The 18,895-nt window shown below is 46.8% G+C and overlaps 1 protein-coding gene across 5 annotated transcripts in view; it reads right to left on the bottom strand.

Moving 5' to 3' along the window:
- FANCD2 (FA complementation group D2) overlaps positions 1–18,895 on the bottom strand; it is a 2,923,540-nt gene that overhangs the window by 736,091 nt on the left and 2,168,554 nt on the right. For all 5 annotated transcript variants that reach the window (XM_069644087.1, XM_069644091.1, XM_069644090.1 and 2 more), the window contains one exon: positions 10,145–10,263. In XM_069644087.1, coding sequence (XP_069500188.1) covers positions 10,145–10,263 — 119 coding nt within the window. The remainder of the gene's footprint in view (positions 1–10,144; positions 10,264–18,895) is intronic.

Below are 18,895 nucleotides of genomic sequence, written 5' to 3'. Positions count from 1 at the left end.
TAGTTCCCTGGATCTTAGATTCGTGCCACAGCCCCGCGCCTCAGTAGAAATTCTTGGGGTTATGTCACCAGGTTTATAGTTTGCACTGTTCACACTGGTGCTTTATTCCGGTGATAATACTGCATGCTGGGCCAGTGTGTCGGTTCTCAGGTTCAGCTTGTTATTGCCAATGGACCAAGCATTGGCCCTATCAGGGTCTGCTCAAACCCACCATTGTCCTGCGCAATTCCTCCACCATGCACCTGGTTTCCCCATTAAAGACTGTTGCGTCGTTTCTTGAGTTGCTCACATTTGAGTTGCACAGTTGCTTCGCCTGTGCGTTTGTGCGCACCTTGTCCCAATGAGATGCAGTTCTCCGGGTATTCAGAGGAATTGTGCTCCAGGCGGGGTAAACACTGTCAGGGCTACTTGGATTATGATATCTGTGTGCCTGCCTTGTCTGGTTGGGGTTTGCGCTGCGTGCCAGGTGTTAGTCTTTGTTCAATCTTGGCCTCTGTATTTGATGTAGTGTCCGCCTGCGGTCGTGTAGCTCACCTTGGACATATAAGCATTTTCAGACTGCATTCTTCGCACCGCGGCTGTCATAGAAGGCGGGCAGTACGGTTCTGGGGCTCTCACTCTGCCGTACCACACTCCCCGGTGTTGTACCTCGTTGGCTGGGGTGCGGGGTCTCCTCAGTTCCCGCGTGTTGTGCGGGGCACCGGTGTAGGGCCTAGCTGCTCAGGCGTCCGTGGGAGCCTTGTCTCCCTCTCAGCGTGGCAGCGCCACCCGCACTAAGTCGCTCGCTAGTTAGAGTCGCGGCGGCTCCCACTGCTCTCCGAACTCAGCAGCCCAGGGTGGGCCGTGTCCACTTGTAACGCAGGAGCGGTGTGGGAGCTCTTGCTGTTCCCTCGGCTCGCTGACTTGGGCACCCCAATGAGTTTCATCTATGGTTAAATCAATGTGACCAAAATATCAAGTTTACTATCGAACATAACTTCCGACAAGTAAGTTTCCTTCACCTGGTGATAAAGAAATCAGGTAACCGTTTGATTACAACACTTTTCAGGAAACCTACAGACAAAAACTCTCTATTACATTTTGACAGTTTCCATCCAGCAAGCCTTCGACAAAACTTACCGTATGGTCAATTTTTACGAATAAAGAGAAACTGCTCAGAAAAAGAGGAATTTAAATTTCATGCAGAACATCTAAAAGAAAGACTGAAAAACAGGGGCTACCCAAATAGACTTGTGAAGGATCATTTGAAGAGAGCAGATAATACCAACCGGGAGATATGTCTCACTGCCAGAGAAAGAAAGAAAAATGAACGCCTAGTATGTGTAACTACTTTTAATCCGGTTAGCACGGATGTTAAAAGAATCATTAATAGACATTGGAATTTAGTGAAACAACCGGGTACTTTACAGAAAAAACCTATGTTCGCATTTAAGCGGAACCAGAACCTCAGGCAAAAGTTAGTACACACATACCTTGAGCCTAAAAAGGAAGCCACGATTAATGAGCAGTGGGGCCTGCCTGCCATCTATGGTCACTATAAATGTGGGAAATGTGTTGCTTGTCCGTTAACAGAAACTACAAAAGAATTCCACTACGGTAATAGAACATGGAAAATGAATTGCCACACAAACTGCCGAACAAAAAATGTGATCTATATCATTAGTTGCCCATGTAAACTTCTGTATGTAGGCAAGACCACGCGGGAGATAAGACAAAGAATATCTGAGCACAGGAGTTGTATTCGAAATAAGGTGGCTGATAAGCCACTGGTAGAACATTTTTGGAAAATGCAACACAAAGACACTGATATAAAATGGTTTATACTTCAGCACATCAATAACACGATGAGAGGTGGCGGTATTGATAGGACATTACACCGTATTGAACAGAGATGGATACACACTCTTGACACTGTGAAGAATGGATTATTGAATATATCCGTTGAATGGAACAATCTGATAAAGAATTAATTACAAATACTAAGTAAGTAGCGGGGATGGATTCAGACACCATATTTTGTGCCTAACCTTACTATCTAGGTCAAGTTAACCACTATGTGTCTGTCTGTGGTGTCATCTTCTCTCAATTATCCCCTTGTCACTCACGAGTTTATACAAAATATCATGTGTGTGTACATATCTCTTTGCTGATACATCATGAAGTAGGTAGCAGACACTGATGCCACCGTGCTGTCGAATCCATTGTAAATTCTACGTATGTATGACAATTATATATTGTTTATATGCAATGTATGTGATGGTGCCCCAGTTCCTCTTATCAGGGGGCAAACTTCATAGACTCTTTAAATATTGATATTTACCAATGTAGGTGTTGTCTTTGCTTTTGCCACTTGTTTTTACTCTCTCTGGATTAGGAGTGTTTCCTTCCCCATAACCCTGTCTGAGCTATTCTCTGCGAATTAGGGAGGTGCTATTTACAACGCGGTAACATACAGAGCAATGGGCAGCATATGGAGAAGCTGTAAGATCTACTTCACCATTTATAGTGTCTCTCTTTCTCTAATTATTCTTGGTTGTTTTTTGGGTCTTTTTAGGTCTAGGAACATGTTGCTCTTTCATTATTCCAATTATTTAATTTTTGTTTTTTTTCGTTTTTTCGTTTCTTCATTTTTTTTTCATCGTTTTCATTGTGTTTACTTTTTTACGTTTACTTTTCACTATTCACTTACACTATTTGGGTGTTTTCTGGACATTTGTCCTATGACAAGTCCCATTTAGAGTGGCCATTTTCAGTGGCTGGGCCTTTTGTGCAACGCGGTTAGTTCCAGTGACTGTGTCGTACTTGTAGCCCCTTTTTTGTGTCCATGACAGTCAGGATCCGTTTGTCCCTCGTCTATGTGAATGAAGAGAGGCGGGTCGAGGACACACGCGATACTTACACAGGGACACCTGGCATCTTACTACTTCAAACACCGGTGTCCGCGGCGAGACATTAAGTATCGTGCTGTCTGCCGACCGAATTGAAAGGATTCATTGTCTTCGTATGGAATTACGCGGTAAGCATTTAATGAGCGTTGCTCACGAGCGGGAGCTGGCGGTGGCGGCCGTATGCTTCGATCTCACATGGTTCTGTGCATGCATCACGGACATATCCCTCCGAGATATCCTGCACGCTATTAAGGGTTTCTTTTCTTTTTCTTTTCCTTTTCTCTATGATACACAGAAGAGGCAAGAGATAGAGAGAAAGAGAAGATGCATGCCGGTCGTGACTGTTTGGGACCGCTAGATCGGTTTTCCATTTAAGCACGGGGAAAAGCGCCATAGTTATAATGGGGTACTTCCATCTATTAGGAGACTATTTGTGCCGCCTTCATTCTGCTTGATAGTAGGTGGGGCACAGCCCCCTTGTGAATTAGACATTCTACTTAGTGTACTCTCCGTTCTGTCTCTGTTTGTTCCACAGTGCTACAGTGATGTGGTGGCACACGAGAAAAAACTAAACAGAGGAGATATTTGTGGAAAAGAAGTCTTAACCAGCAACAGTGTTAGTGTAAGTGTTTGATCTTGAATTTGAATAGAGAGGTGTCTGGTCACACGATAGACACCTAGAGGTAATTCCACTTTGGTTTTTATATATCCCATAGGCTTTACAGCTAGTTGAAGTACTTTGGGAGGAGATTTCCCACGCCCTGTCTTGCCATCCCGCCAGTAATCAACGTGGGGGTGAGTTAGGGCCGCTGTGCCCATTTTTTGACAGCACACTGTGATATTATGTATCACCGATAAAAGAAATAGGGATGACAATCTGGCTTTTATTTATTTTTTAGATGTATGCCTGGCCCTTACAAGTGGAATATCGGGCGGAGTAAGTGCTCCTTGCCCGACGTCCTGAAGAAGGTCTTTTGACCGAAACACGTGTCGACGTGATCTCTATGAGAGAATTTTTGGTGATTTAAAACACCAAGAAAGAAGTGACACCCGATACTATGGACTGGGTCATCATTTAAAATGTTAATATACATGAGAACAAAATCATTTCTGTAATCATTTGTACTGAATAGCAAAATCTGGTGCTATTCTCACATTAGGGTGTTTTATGGTCCGATGTTTGAATGAATTTTATGAATGTGAATACTTAAGTAGGCATGAGTGGTTTAGAATGATTTGTGATGTATTTTATGATGAACTTGTATAACTTTTTGAAATTAAAATATGTGATTTAAATAGAAAATAGCCAGTGTCATCCGATTCCACTGATCCAACCTTTTCTTGTTTATTGGGCACCCCGCTGCCAGCGCTGGCTGGTGTATTTCACGTCCGCCAGTTATTGCAGGTTTCCCTTAGACAGCTTCGTGCTCGGAAGGGCTGCAGTAGCGCACCGCCCTTCCCCCTTTTTCAGCGCTGGTGCCTGGACTCGTCCGCCATTTTGTGCGGCCCTGGGGGGGTTGGGGGGGGGGTTTCCAGGGGGAACGGATCAGGGAGTCTTAGTCCACTTTTCCTGGTCCGGTTTCGGCCAAATTTGCGGCGGTTTCGTGGGGAAGTAATAGGGAGAATTCTCTGTTCCCAAACATAGTGAGTCCCGCAACAGCTTTGCTGGATTTGTGGGGTTTAATTTTTTCTCCTGCTAAGAGTGAGACTCTTTCTCTCCCACTCTTAGGCATGATTTGAGAATGTCCTTTGACTATGTAATGTGTTTTATGGGCAATGGGGCCTTTTACTCCATAGGGCGTCATGTGTTTTTGGTAAGTGTGTTACACAGCACCCTCAGTGCAGTAACACAGGGGTGTCATAGTGACCCCTAAACATAGACTCCATACCCTGGGACTGACTACTGTCTCCCAGGGCATGTAAAGTCACCATTGGCTTTACTAGTTTTAAATTATGAACAGAACCAGTACAAACTATCATATTGTGGAAGTACTGGTAGGGGTAATTCGATTGCCCTTGGGTCTGTTTTCCAAGGGGGCACTGTCCAGTCCCCCCTTGTCAAGTTTCTGGCTGGTGGCAGTGGATACCACGCAAAATATTCCAGTAGAATATTTCCTATGGGATTTTCCCATTCATTTTAAACGCACCACTTTTTGGTGCAATGTTAAAGATACCGCCGGGTTATTTATTTAATATTTATTCCCCGGTTGGGTCTTTTTGCCAGGACTCGGTTTTAAAATGGCATTTGTGTTCGCCTCTGAAACTCCAACCCAAGCCGAGCCCTGTTTTCCACTTTTGGCGGGCTTCTGCACAGAAGCCTCCAAAAGTGGAGCCACTCTGTCTGGGTCTACAGGATGTGTGGGAGGGGGGGAATAGGCACCCTGGACTGAGTTGCCTTGGCAACTCAAGTCGCACTCTTGTGTGATTGGCCCAGTGGTGAGCCGCCCGGCTCACCACTTAGCATGTTTGATTGACAGCTAGGCTGATGAATGGGGGTTTTGCTGCATAAAAGCAGGGCTTTGGGGACTGGAACTTCAGAAGTCGCCACAGGACCTAAAGAATCCGGAGAGGGGAGAAGTTGAGCCATCTACAACGAAGACACCACCGGTGGAGCCCTGCTGTACGAAACTCACCACTTTCCCGACGACAGAGGAGATATTCTTCCAGGAGAGTCTTCTTCCCTTTGAGCTGGTGGGACCAACCAGTTTGCCTTTTTCACCTTCCTGGATCGTCTCGTGGTCGAATCGCCCGTGCCAAGCACCCCGGCGGCCGGATAGCCACGCTTCACCACTACTGCGAATAAAAGGGTAGTACCTTTTAACCGGGAAACTCCGCGGCTGGTTTCTTCCCTGGCAGTGCAACGACCTCCAGCTTTGCTCCACGTTGAGATCTTCTCTTCCCCTGGACGAAGCTCTGATTTGCATCCGCTGCCAGGAACAACTGCCCCCGCTGGAGCTTTCTCATCATTTCAGGTACTGTGTACCGTCTGGTCTCCCTTGCAACAGACTGTCCAAGGTGTCCCGTAAATCCTTCACTCTCTATCCTGGGGTGACCTCGGACCTGTTAACATTACCTTTCTAACTTGATCCAACCTCTTTTGACTTTTCTGCAAAGACTTTGAGTGCATTTCCACTGTGTGATCTTGGGCACATTCCGCCTTGCTCTCTCCAAGAGTGGGCCTGACCTATGAACTTTTTGCTCTACAGTAGACCCTGCCTTTCTTGACTTGCTGTGGTTTCTTAAAAGTGTTGGTACTGTGTGTTTTTCCTATTTCTGCCTTTTCTCTCCCTTTTTAAACAAATTATTGGAGTGCCATCTATGGTTACGCGCTCACCTCTGTTTTGCTAAATAAGTGGTGTCTTAACCTAGACTTGTCGAATAATTAACTAGGGAGGTGTATATACTTATAGTGACTGTGTTTGAACTTGCTTGACATATTAGTGCCAGTGTATTTTTTACAAGTGTGTTTTTAAATAAATAATTATATACTTTTATTACCAAAGCTCTGGTCAGTGTTTGCTTGTGCTACTGTATTTTTAGCCCGATTGTGTATACTCTATATGCTGCCTAACTCTTCTTGAGAGAAGTCTGACTGCTCAGCCACAGCTACCAGGTTAATCTGGGTGGTGCAGACTGCTACCAATTGGGTTTACTGCTAACACCTGTAGTCTTAAACTTTTTGCAGTGGTCCCTAAGTGAACTGCACAGGTTTCTGCCTAACAGGAAGCGCTTTATCTTCCTGAGAATGCGCTTTGACCGGCTGGCAATACTAATTAGTCACCGTATCAGGACCGGTTTACAGGATCACGGCTGAGCTTCACGCCTTCGCCTCTTCACTCCATGAGCAGCAGGCCACGCCCATCACTGATGCATTGAATCATGTGAGTATAATCTTTTTTAAATTAGCTCAAGTAATTTACAATACGTTCGACAGCAGTAATATTTTTGACCTTTCTGCGTTTCATTTCACTTAATATTGCTAGGGCTGTTGCTCGTCCTTTTTAAATCAGTTTTAATATGTATCAACGTCTTACAACACAAAATCGGCAATGTTGTGATACACGTCATCTAGTGCTCGAACCCTTACTGGCTGAATCAATGCCTCCGTTAGCTGAGAAGTGTCACGCAGATGCTTGCTCTGCATGTTGCCGCAATCTGACTGGTTGTGCTCGGCTTAACACATGAATTGTGTGGCTCACCCAACCTCTATTTTTGTCCTTCGATGCATTCCCTTTTCGTTGTTTTCCTTCCCGGCCACTTTTAAACCAACTGCAAAGTGTTCAAATCAGAAATTTGCAATAACACATGAAACCCCAAAGTGCTCATGTCGGAGAGGATCTCAGGGTCTTGAGCCCTGAGATCCTCTCCGATGTGAGCACTGTCCTCTGTGTGTTTGCAGGATTTGTTCGCACTACGGATTTCTAGCTCCCCGCTGCCAGCAACATGGCGCATGCCGGCAGTGGGGAGCTAGAAATCCAAAGTATGAGCAAAATCCTGCAGACACACAGAGGACAGTACTTACAGATTTTGAGCACTGTCTTCTCTGTGTTTACACGATTTTGTACACAAATCACATTGTAAACTGAAATGACAAATATATACTTATGTGAACCAAAAAAGTATGACAGTAACTTTCTTTTCCCTATTTGGAACAGAAGAATACAAGTATATGAATGCAAAATGATGTCAGCCTAAAAAAATCTTCTATGCGTTATACAGCTTTTCAGTCAAGTCATAAAAAACCTACACAAAAACAAAACTGTGTGGCAATGCTATCTGTTAGTAAACATTATGGGCATGATTTGAAAAATTGCTTTTCAATGGGAAAATTATTGTAAATGCTTACAGAATAAATTAACTGCTGTAGAAGTGCCTTCTTACCGCTTGGGAACTGTCATTTAAACATTCCACCTGCTTGAGAAATGGTAAGCAAGCATTCCTGTTGGTTTAGGGCAATTTTGACCTTGCTGGGTGGCTGCCCTTTTCTCAGCAAGCGAGTCTGGCAGCTAGGACGGCTTTTTACCAGTTCTGAAGCACAAAGACCACATAACCGAGGTGCAAGGTGCAGCTGGTGAGTATTGCAGGTAGGGCAGGGCAAGCCCCGAGACCTGTTTGCAAGTAACGCTTGATTTCATGTATCATTGATTAGCCACCTCCTTGACTGAAACAGAAGATCTTAAATGTTCATCTTCCCCTCGCCCCCAGGTGACTCTGAGAATCCAACGAAGACATGAGGTTGAACTCTTGTTGTGTCTTCACCTGAAGACAAAGGAGACTTGAAACACTCCGGCCAATACCCTCCACGGGACAGTAGAACAGAATGCCAGTAAGTGTGCATGCTCAGCTCCCAGAAAGTATTTCTGTGTCAACCAAAGGTGGTTACTTGGCCATTCTGTGATGAAGCTATGTTTTATGCCAGTTACCTGCCTAACAAACTGCGGTGAGACTTGCACGTTCCCCAATACCCCCCCCCCCCATCTTATTGGCTTGCTTATGCAGCAGTAGTCTTTGGTCTAGCACTTTCCTGGAACGGACACTCTTAAAGCAGGCGCTAAATGCATCTTGTCTTCTCCATGGAAGGAGAACGCTCAGGATCTCAGGGTTGCTTTTGTTCCAGTCAGCAGGCATCGCTGGCCAATCTGGAGGCTTGCCAGCATTTTAGGCTCATGTCCAACCCACTACACCAGGACAGGAATGCCCCACACTATCTCTGCACCTTCGCTGCTGCTGCAAGGCTGCACCCCGATAAGTGGACATACATAGATTAAGGACAACCAACATTGGACATTTTTGAGTGCAGGTAGGCAGTACGGCCAGCTGCGCTTAGGATGTGCCCATGATAGGTGAAGTGCTAGAGTGGAGGCAGAGGAAGTGAGGACCAGTGGCAGGTTAGAGTGGAGGGAACAATGTTAGTTTTGCTAGCTAGGATAGATGGCTGGGTTGAGCGAATGCTGCTGACGCAGCACAGAATGCAATCTATAGGTCGCATGTTTGAATCCCATTGAGGTGGAATCAGGATTTCATCCATCTTTGATTGACCAGAATTAGGGCAATGATGTTTTGGGATTTTGTTTTCTTTTTAGTAGCGGATTTATATTTTTCACCTGGTAAGAGTGTGAGCCTTTTTTCCGACTCTTACATGTTTTTTGCTATGTGTGTTTCTACTGCCAGACATTAGTCCTGGGTATGAAAGCCTTACCCAGATTCTTTAGCTCACTATCTTTCACAGAGGCGAAATATCCCAAACATATCAGTCTTTGTCCTGCCCAGAGATATTGAGCTAAAGACACTGGACCCCTTGCTCACTATTCTTAGAGGGGTACAGCTCTACCCTACTGATGAAGTCCAACCAGACCGAAACATGTGTCTGGGGTTGCTGTTGGTACTCTTGTTCAGAGAGGAATTGCCTAGCATTTCAGTGCTGGACTGCCCCAGGGCAGGACAAAGACTGATATGTTTTGGATATTTCTCCTCTATGAAAGATAGTGAGCTAAAGACTCTGGCTAAGGTTCTCGTAACCAGGACTAATGTCTGGCAGAGAGACCCTCAGGACCCCCCCCCCCCCTTGTTATTTCCTTACGAATCAAGCGGGCCAGCGACTTCAAAGATGTAAGGCTTATCCCCAACTCACCTTCTTTGGGTGCAAACGGAAAAAAAGGAACTGAGTTTTAATGCGTACTATATGTATGAGTACTGAAGTAATGTCAACAGTTGAGGAGCAGAGAAAAGTGTTTGTCGAGCTGCACCACTTCCCCTGAAGAGATTGTCTAAGAACATCTGGTGCTGTAGGATATTGATCCAGATGTGCAATCTGTGGGAGAATGCAATCCATTGAAAAGGGGGTAGTTCATCACCAGGCAGCTACAACCTCTTGTGAAGAAGTCAGGCCAGAGTCACCCCAGCACCCATTTGCTGTTTCAGGTGTCCGAAAGTACAGAGCGTGTCGGGTTATTTCAAAATACAAGAAATCTATGAGACAAAGGTATCTCTGACAAGATAAATTATGATTGCAATATCTTTTGGATCATATTATGGTTTTACAAAGACAAATCAAATTTCACCGAAGAGACAAACATTTTTGCACTTTAAGGATAACGAGAAATACAATTCTGAAGTAATCATTAGAAATATCAGTCTGCTTTGTCAAAAGTAGCAACTTCCCATAAAATATAAAACCCATCCTTATCTCGCTTTGGAAACCATTATCCAAATTTACAATTCAGATTGTAAGTAAACAAAATTTAAGAGAAACATACCAAAGAAAGAGCGTATGAAAAACCTGCAAAAGCAGCTGGTAGCAGGAAGCCATGTAGTAATGCTCTTTTAAGTCAACGCCAAGTGCATCAACAACACCATGATTTTCAATCATCAAAGTCTATTAAAGAGAAAAAACAAACAGGATGAGCAATTAACTATTTACTGTACTTAGGATTTGCTATTTACAATTTGGAGCTATAGCAGACTTGCCTTCAGATGCTTTTCTAACTAGGACATGGAAGTACGCACAGTTTATTAGTTTGTTCTTTACATTTTTGTCTCAACCTTGACAAGGCAGAAAGTATTTACAAAACATTTACAAATGTGTACAAAATTGTCTGTTGAAATATGGTTGACACCAAAATAAACAAGATCTTCATTCAATTTTAGATCATGGTCCAGAATTGTCAATGAAATACTGGAAGTGCTAACCAAGCTTCAAGAGCCCCTCGTCTAAAATCCTTCAATGACATTCTGGCAGTTTTTCTATCAGGTGATGTGCTCAGACTTGAATTAATACTATTTAAAAAAAAAAATGTTTTATGGATTTTATTCAACCAAACAAAAATATAAACCAAACACGCAGTGCATATATCGACAGTTCAATTGTTCATTACTTAAATTCGGTCACTGCTCCCCTCATCCCACCCCCCTTTATGATCCTATTTATTCCACACACTCTGTATCTGCCGCACGTGGTGGGGTCTCACTTTCCGTGGATTCTGTCAGGTCTTTTATTGTTCCAAACAATTCCGCTATTAATGATTTCCATGCCATCAGGGTTCCTGCCTCCTCTTCTCCCCCTACATTCCCTGCCTCTTGCCATACCATGGTTTCTGCCTCCGCCCATTTTGTAACTCTTTCTACCACACCTCCACCCGTGGCCTATGACCTGTCTTCCATCCCATGGCAATCCTCCTTTTTGCGAGCACATATGCTAGATCTTTCAATTTACCAACATGCTTAAGTTTCTGCGATCTGGGGAACCACCCCAGCAAGCAGGCCCAGGCTGTGTCTATGATGATTGTGACCCCCTTTTCCCAGACTTGAATTAATACTAGGCCACAGTAGGTAGAAGGAAAAATAGGACACAGGGTATGGTGATTTGGCTCAGGTTGCAAACATTTCCTGATTCATCATCCTGAGTCACATCAACATAACTGTCATGACGGGACTCAGAAGGGGGAACCGTCAAACTATGGGAGAAAAAATGTGTCACTTGAAACACTGAACAAAACATTGAAAGCTAGAAAAACAAAACACTAATAACTTATATGTGGTACTGTTCATTAAGATGTATACAAAGCTTATACTCACATTTCTCAGCTATTAAATCCTGTTCAGACTCAGTCTGGACAAAACATTTTTTAAAACAACCTGCTTGTGTCGTGAGGATGACTCCATCACAGAATCTCAGTGCTCTGTTGCGCCGGAAGGGAGGGAGTTTGCTTCAGTAGTGGCAAAACTGCTATCTTACAAATGTCAATTGTTAATTGGTTTTGCCTTAACTAATGTAAATGACATGTGTGGGCATACTATTGCTAATAACTTTTGACTTTTTGGCAGAATGAGGCTGGCATTTTCCCAAAAGGTTGCCCGGCATAGCCTTCCAAAATGGAAAATTAGGGGCAAATTCGAACCGTGAAAAATTACTAGGTGTTGAATAAAACTGTTGACTTCGGAGCGGGTCCATTAGTTTTGCCATAGACAAAAAGGTGCATCCTTTATAGACATACAAAACCTCTTATCAGATTTGCATCAAATGAAAAACCATTTTGGCAAAAAGTGGTGCAGACATGACATTTGGAGGTTTGGTATCAATCTGTCTAGTAGTTTTCTTCAAATATGACAGAGAAGGTGGTACCCGTCGGTTAAAACCTGTGTTTATCTCCCAGGGTTCACTGTAGCACTGAGGCTTTTCATAAATTAAAGTAACTTTTTATTTTTGTTGGCAGAGGTTTACAACAGACACACACATGATAAAGCACATGAAATATACATCAGATATATGACAATAGAGCACAAAACCACGAAAGCAATTGTAAATGCGTGGGAAGGATGCAGAGTATAATGGTACAAAGTGATCAAGCATTTGCAAACGGGGGTTCAGAGGAGACAAGCTACTCCCGGATGACCTCGCCTCTCGACTATTAAGGTAGCTATTAAATGCAGTCCATATGTGCTTGGGGCGGGAATGAGTAGGGAGCGTTAAGAGGTACTCTTCTTCACAGTTTCGGCACCATGTAAGCAAGCTCAACCATTTTTGGAATGTCGGGAGGAAGGGTTCTTCCATCTTTGAAGTACACATTTCTTAGCCACCATGTAGCTGATATTGAGGAACTTAGCCATGCGTTTGACATCGTCGGCTTCCCAAACCCCAAACAGGATACCCAGTGGGTCAGGATCGATTGTAGTGTCAATTACCTCAGCAAGTGTCTCTAGAATGTTTCCCCAGAATTCCCGCAATTTATGGGAAGTCCAGAACATGTGTAGGTGATCAGCCCCCTCCACTCTGCAACGGGGACAGGAATGTGTGATGGTGTGAGCAAACTTAGAGATCTTGTAGGGGGTGTAGTACAACCTGTTCAGTAGCTTGTACTGCATGGCCCGGTAGCGGAAATTAAGGGAAACCTTTTGAGTACGTAAGCACATTTTCCCCACAATTGGTCGGGATCTCCCGGCCCAGTTCCTCCGCCCACTCAAAACGTGCCCTGAGAACCTAGGTCGGGGCGTCAGCATGTGACATCTTGTATAAAGAGGAGACGACGCCATGTGCACCGCCTGAGTTGGCAATGTATGCAATTACCGGGGAGTCAGGGGGTTCAGCGGGAAAGGAGGGCCATGCAGCGTGAAATGCATGCCTGGAGCCTGTAGAATTGCAGGATCTCCAAAGCGGACCCAGAATGGCCCGGTTTCCATGTCTGAGGGTCGATAAACCTACCTTTGGGGTAAAAGTCTGCTAATGCCTGGTAGCCTAGAGTCCCCCAGTGCCGGGCTAGAGCAATGTCATGTGTGGGTTCAAGTCCAGGGAAGGCCCACAGAGGGAGCTATTTATAATACAGAGGGGATTCTCCTGTTTGGTGTAGCAGTCGCTTCTAGGCACGCAAGGTGGTGCTGAGTGGGTCAATGGGAGAGTCAGGTAAATAATGCTGGTGTAGTATGAGGGACATTATGTTAACACCGGCTGCTGCTAGGATTTCTAGTTTAACATGTGGGTGGCGTGGAGTTCTCATCAAGATAGGAGCCCAGAAAAAAAGGGAGAGGGAGGCTCGGGAGATAGCCTTGAGAGAAAAAATAGCCAGTCTCCACCCGGGGGGCCCCCCGGATCAGCCCCTTGAGCGAGACCGGGTGGCCACCCTGGAGGACTACAGGCTCCAGCTAAAGGACCTTCTCTTTCACAAGACAGAGAGGAGTCTCCAGCTGGTTAAGCAAAAATACTATGATAAGGGGGACAAGGCGGACAAGATCCTAGCCTGGAAGCTGAGAGAAGTCCAGAGAAGTAGAATGGTGAAGGCGGTTAGGAATGCTCAGGGGTCCATAGGATATGATTCTCCCCATATAGGAGAGGCCTTTCGTCACTAATATGAAAAACTATATTCCTCAGAATATGAAGGGAGCGATGCCGGGATCGAAGACTTCCTGAGCTCGATCCAAGTCCCGTCCCTGTCTTGGGAGATGGCAGAGGGGTTGGAGGGCCCGGTTACCGAGGATGAGGTAGAGAAGGTAATCAGTGAGATGAAGGTGGGAACTTCCCCCGGGGAGGACGGCTTTACAGTGTACTTCTACAAACGGTTCCGCTCTACCCTGGCCCCGCACCTGGTGAGGGTTTTCAATTCCGTGCTGGAGGGGGGAATTCTCCCTGAATCCATGATGGGGGCCATAATAGCAGTGCTACCCAAGGAGGGTAAGGATCCCGCAGAATTTTCTTCCTACCGCCCTATATTGCTGTTGAACATAGACGTAAAGATCCTGGACAAGGTAGTGGGGAGGCGGATGGAGGGGATAATGCAGAAACTGGTCCACGGAGACCAGGTCGGCTTCATTAGGGGTAGGCAGGGGTCAGACAACATCCGCAAGACAATAGACCTGCTTAATTTCACCCAAACATCTGAGCTCGATGCATGTGTCCTCTCTTTAGACTCAGAGAAGACCTTCGACAGGGTCGAGTGAAGATACATGGAACTCCTCCTCCAGAAAATGGGCTTCGGGGCACATATTAGGAACTGGATATCCGCATTCTATAGAGCCCCCACAGCAAGGGTCCAAGTGAATGGGAAGCTGTCGGAGTCCTTCCCCCTCTCCCGAGGGACAAGGCAGGGGTGCCCACTCTCCCCCCTGATATATGTCCTCACGATGGAACCACTGGCCATAGCAGTCAGAGCACACCCGGACATCAGGGGGAACAGTAGAGGTGAGGTGGAACTCAAGCTTTCCCTATTTGCAGATGACATTCTAGCATACCTGGTGGAACCGAGCTCCTCGCCCCACCCCCCCTTTCTTGTCCCTGGTAGCCGCGTTTGGCCGCTTATCGGCTCTGAAAATCAACACGATGAAATCAGTATTGCTCCCAATGAGAACACGAGATCCGGAGCTTGACCCCCTAGATAGGTTCCATGGGATCGCAGTGGGAAAGGACTCCATACGGTATCTGGGCGTCCTCCTTACCAGGGACCTGTCGAAACTCGCCACCACCAACAATGACCCCATAATGGCAGGGATCACATCAGACCTGAGGAGATGGGGTAAAATTATCTTGTCTTGGTACGGCCGGATGACAGCGGTAAAGATGAACGTACTGCCACGTCTTCTGTACCTCTTCACTGCGCTCCCAACCAGTGTCCCCGAACGCACTTTGAGATCTACAGAACGCGGTACAAGACTTTATATGGCAAGGAGGACCAGAAGGGACATCCTGACTCTTCCACGGGAGGAGGGGGTTTGGGTTGCCGGACTTTCACCTTTACTTCCGCGCCGCCCAGCTGCATGTCCACCTAGAACATATGAAGGAAGGCCTGGGGACATACTGGTCATATTTGGAGGACATAGATGCCCACCCTCTAAAGGTTCGCGACCTCCTGTGGGCCCCGCGCAAAACAATCCAGAGGAACCTGAAATCCCACCCGACCCAGGGAGTTCTCTGGAAAATCTAGAGAGAGGGCCCCCAAACTGCTTACCTCACCTCATGGCCGTCCCCGATGACTTCTCTCTGGGGCCACCCGCTCAGACTTGGTAGTAAGGGGTTCCGGAACTCTCAGACCTGGTCTGACAAGGGAATGTAGTGGGCGGGGCAGATGTTTAGAGAGGGCGAATTCCTGACATATGGGGAACTGAGGGACACCCTCGGACATGGGTCTCTCTCCATCTTTGAATACCTCTGCCTCAAAGGCTTCCTTTGCGATCAGTCATGGGGCCAAAATCTGAGGAGACAATTGACCCCCTTTGAGAAGCTCCTGGACACGGCGACCTCGAGGAAGGGGGCGGTGTCCAGAGTGTACAAATCTTGAACACCAACAATCTTCAGGGCAGGAGGAGTTTCCGCTCATTCTGGAATGACCTGGCAGGAGAAGAAATTTCAGAGGACGCTTGGTCAAAAATAATCAAAATAGCATTCCATGGGAACTTATTCACCTCGGACATGGAGCATAACTTTAAAATTCTGCAGGGGTGGCACAGAGACCCAGTGAAATTATCAAAGATGTTCCCAGGGGCGTCACCGAATTGCCCTAGGAGATGCGGCCAGACAGGTACCAGAAGCCACATGTGGTGGCACTTTCCGAAAGTTCAAGTCTTCTGGGGGAAAGTGAGGGACTGGATCGCGGAAGTATCAGACGAACTTCTCCCACTACACCCTGTAACGATGCTGCTGGGACTCCCCCCGGAGGAAACGGAGATACACAGACATTCGAGAATGTGGGAAACAATGTTGAGAGCGAGCAGGGTGGCCCTGGCGCAGAAATGGAAGAGCCCGGCGACCCCCTCCAAGGAGGATTGGCTGAAGAAGGTGAAGAATATGTTCCTGATGGACACATTGACTGCCATGGTGAATAACGACTCTGGTTCATTCCTTGCAAACTGGTATGGGGTGCAGCAGTCCTGGGGATGGGACGTTCACTGACCCCTGGGCAAGGCCCTGGCATGAGGGGGGCGGGACGAGACTGGAGACATGCTACGAACGAACCTGGCGCCCACGGCCCAGGGAACAGCGGCCACAAATCAGCCAGCGATATGGCCATCAGCATCATCATCTCCTAAACATAAGGTATGAAGAGAACATTCTAAATCTCCCTACACGAAAGCTCCTGTTTGGACACGGGGATGGGGGGGGGGGGGGGTCGGTGTTGCGGTGGGGGTAGGGGGTTGGAGGGAGGTGGGCCAAGGGGTTACTGGATCGGTTGAATGTATTCATTTCGATTTTGCACTGTTCCCTTTCTGTAACAACAAGAAAATGCTAATAAAACCAAAGTTAAACATGTGGGCGGACTGGAGAGCTGGGGTACCAGTGAATGGCATGTTGGGCCTGAGCCGCTGTCCAATAAATAATTAGAGTGGGAGCAGTGAACCCCCCTCGATTGTATGGGACCGCCATATCGGACCATTTCTTGCGCAATACGCCGGAGTGCCAGAGGAACTGTGCGCATGATTTGTAGAGTCTTATGAAGTATTTCTCCCCGGGCCATATGGGTATGTTACTGAAAGTATAGAGCAGCTTGGAAAGTAGGACCATCTTGACAAGGGAGAGCCTTCCGGCCAGCAACAGAGGAAGGGGGCGCCAACGTGTCATTTTCGTCTCGGCTAGCTGTGCTGCGGCCAGGTAGTTATCTGCAAGCAGGGTGGACTTGGTTAGAGACACCTGGACTCCTAGATATTTGATTCCACCGGGGGACCAGCGGAGAGGGTATTCGGTAGCGGGCTGTTGGGTGGAGGCAGTGAGCGGGAAAACCTCGGATTTAGAATAATTAATTGTGAAGCCCGAGTAGGTGCCTATGCGCGTGATGTCCCGTAGCATGGGGTCAAGGTGAGTGGCGGGGTCCCTAATATACAGTAACACGTCATCTGCATAGAGGGATATGATTTCGGGAGTATCTTTCAGCCTTATCCCCCTGTGAGAGTGGCGTGCTCGAGTGTGGTCCGCCATTGGCTCTATCACTAGAGAAAAAAGGATCGTGGAGAACGGGCAGCCCTGGCGGGTGCCGCTGCAGAGTGTGAGCAGAGTGGATGTAAGGGAGTTGACCCGGACCCTGGCCACCGGGGAGGTATATAGTAATTTAATGTATCCGATTATATTGGGGCCCATGCCCATTGTCTCCAACACCAGCCACATATACTTCCAGGACACCATATCGAACGCTTTCTGAGCGTCAAGCGTGACCGCAACAGCGTGCACGCCCTGGTCAATATGGGACATCACGTTAAACAGCCGCCTGATGTTATGAGAGGTAGACCTCCCCGGTACAAAGCCTGCTTGGTCTTCATGGACCAGATGCGTCATAAGCGGGAGGAAACGGTTTGCTATCACCTTGCCGAAAATCTTAGTATCAAGGTTCATGAGGGAAAATGGTCTATATGAGCCACAGTCATCGCTGGGGTTCAGCAATACCGTTATAACGGCTTCGCGCAGAGACGGGGGGAGAATAGACACGCGGACCGACTCGTCCTAGACTTCTAACAGCTTGGGGGCTAATATAGCTATATATTCCTGGTAGAATTCCGTCAGGACCTGGTGCTTTACCCTTCGGCAGGTCCGGGATGGCCTTGACTATCTCGTCCAGGGCAATCAGGGATTCAAGCTGGTCTCTGGTGGAGGAGGAGATACACGTTGTGGGTATTTGATCGGGTAGATCCTGCATATGTTGTTCAGTATGTTCGGGAGGTTGAGAGTATAAGGTTGTGAAAAATGTTGTGAATATGTCCAATATCTGATGGTCCGACCATCGTGGGATGCCTTGGTCATTCTTAATAGAGGCGATATGGGCCTGGCCCCCATTCCCCTTTTATAAGAGTTGCAAGTGTTTTCCCTGGTCTATCACCCTCGCCATATTTACGTATTTAGCCTGATGCCGGCTAAAGTATTGGACCTCCCTGGTTGCAAGTGTATTGTATGTTTGGAGTTAATCGGTAGTTAGGGCAAGTTTGGCGGGGTCCGTGGCGGTTGAACATTTCATTTCTAACTTATGTAGTTTGGTTTCAGATCGCTCGAGGGCGGCCCTTATCGTTTTTAGCACTCCTGCTTCTCTGGATATGGACATCCCCCTGATATACACCATGAAGGCTTCCCACCTGACGCAGATAGAGGTGGCTTGGGGGGTGCTGTGTTCGAAAAAGGACTCGATTCAGCCAGTATGTCCGCCTTGAACACGTTGTCCCTGAGGGCCGAGGATTTAAAACGCCATGTGCTGAATGTCGGGACAGTCGTTCCCAGTTCTACTGATATGGTAATCGGGGAATGGTCAGATAGTGTGCGAGTTAGAATCTGTTCCCCCTCCACCTTGCCCATCGCTTCGCCTGATATTAGGAATACGTCAATTCTGGAGGAGCTATCGTGGACAGTGGAGTAATAGGTATATTCGCACCGCTGAGGGTGCAGTGTCCGCCAGGCGTCACAGATGTTGAGTGTTACACTATAGCTGAGTAGCCTCTGTGCGGCCCCGGACAGGGGTCGGACGGCAGTTCCAGTCCTGTCCAGGTCAGTGTCCAATATTAGATTCAGGTCCCACCCCCCATATAATCTGAATACCCACATAGCCCAGCAG

Source organism: Ambystoma mexicanum, chromosome 2p, assembly GCF_040938575.1.
Source record: "Ambystoma mexicanum isolate Mex_15411 chromosome 2p, UKY_AmexF1_1, whole genome shotgun sequence".
In the NCBI taxonomy this organism is placed as follows: Eukaryota; Metazoa; Chordata; class Amphibia; order Caudata; family Ambystomatidae; genus Ambystoma; species Ambystoma mexicanum.
Note: the sequence above shows the minus strand (reverse complement) of the source record. Positions and strands in the feature narration are given on the sequence as shown.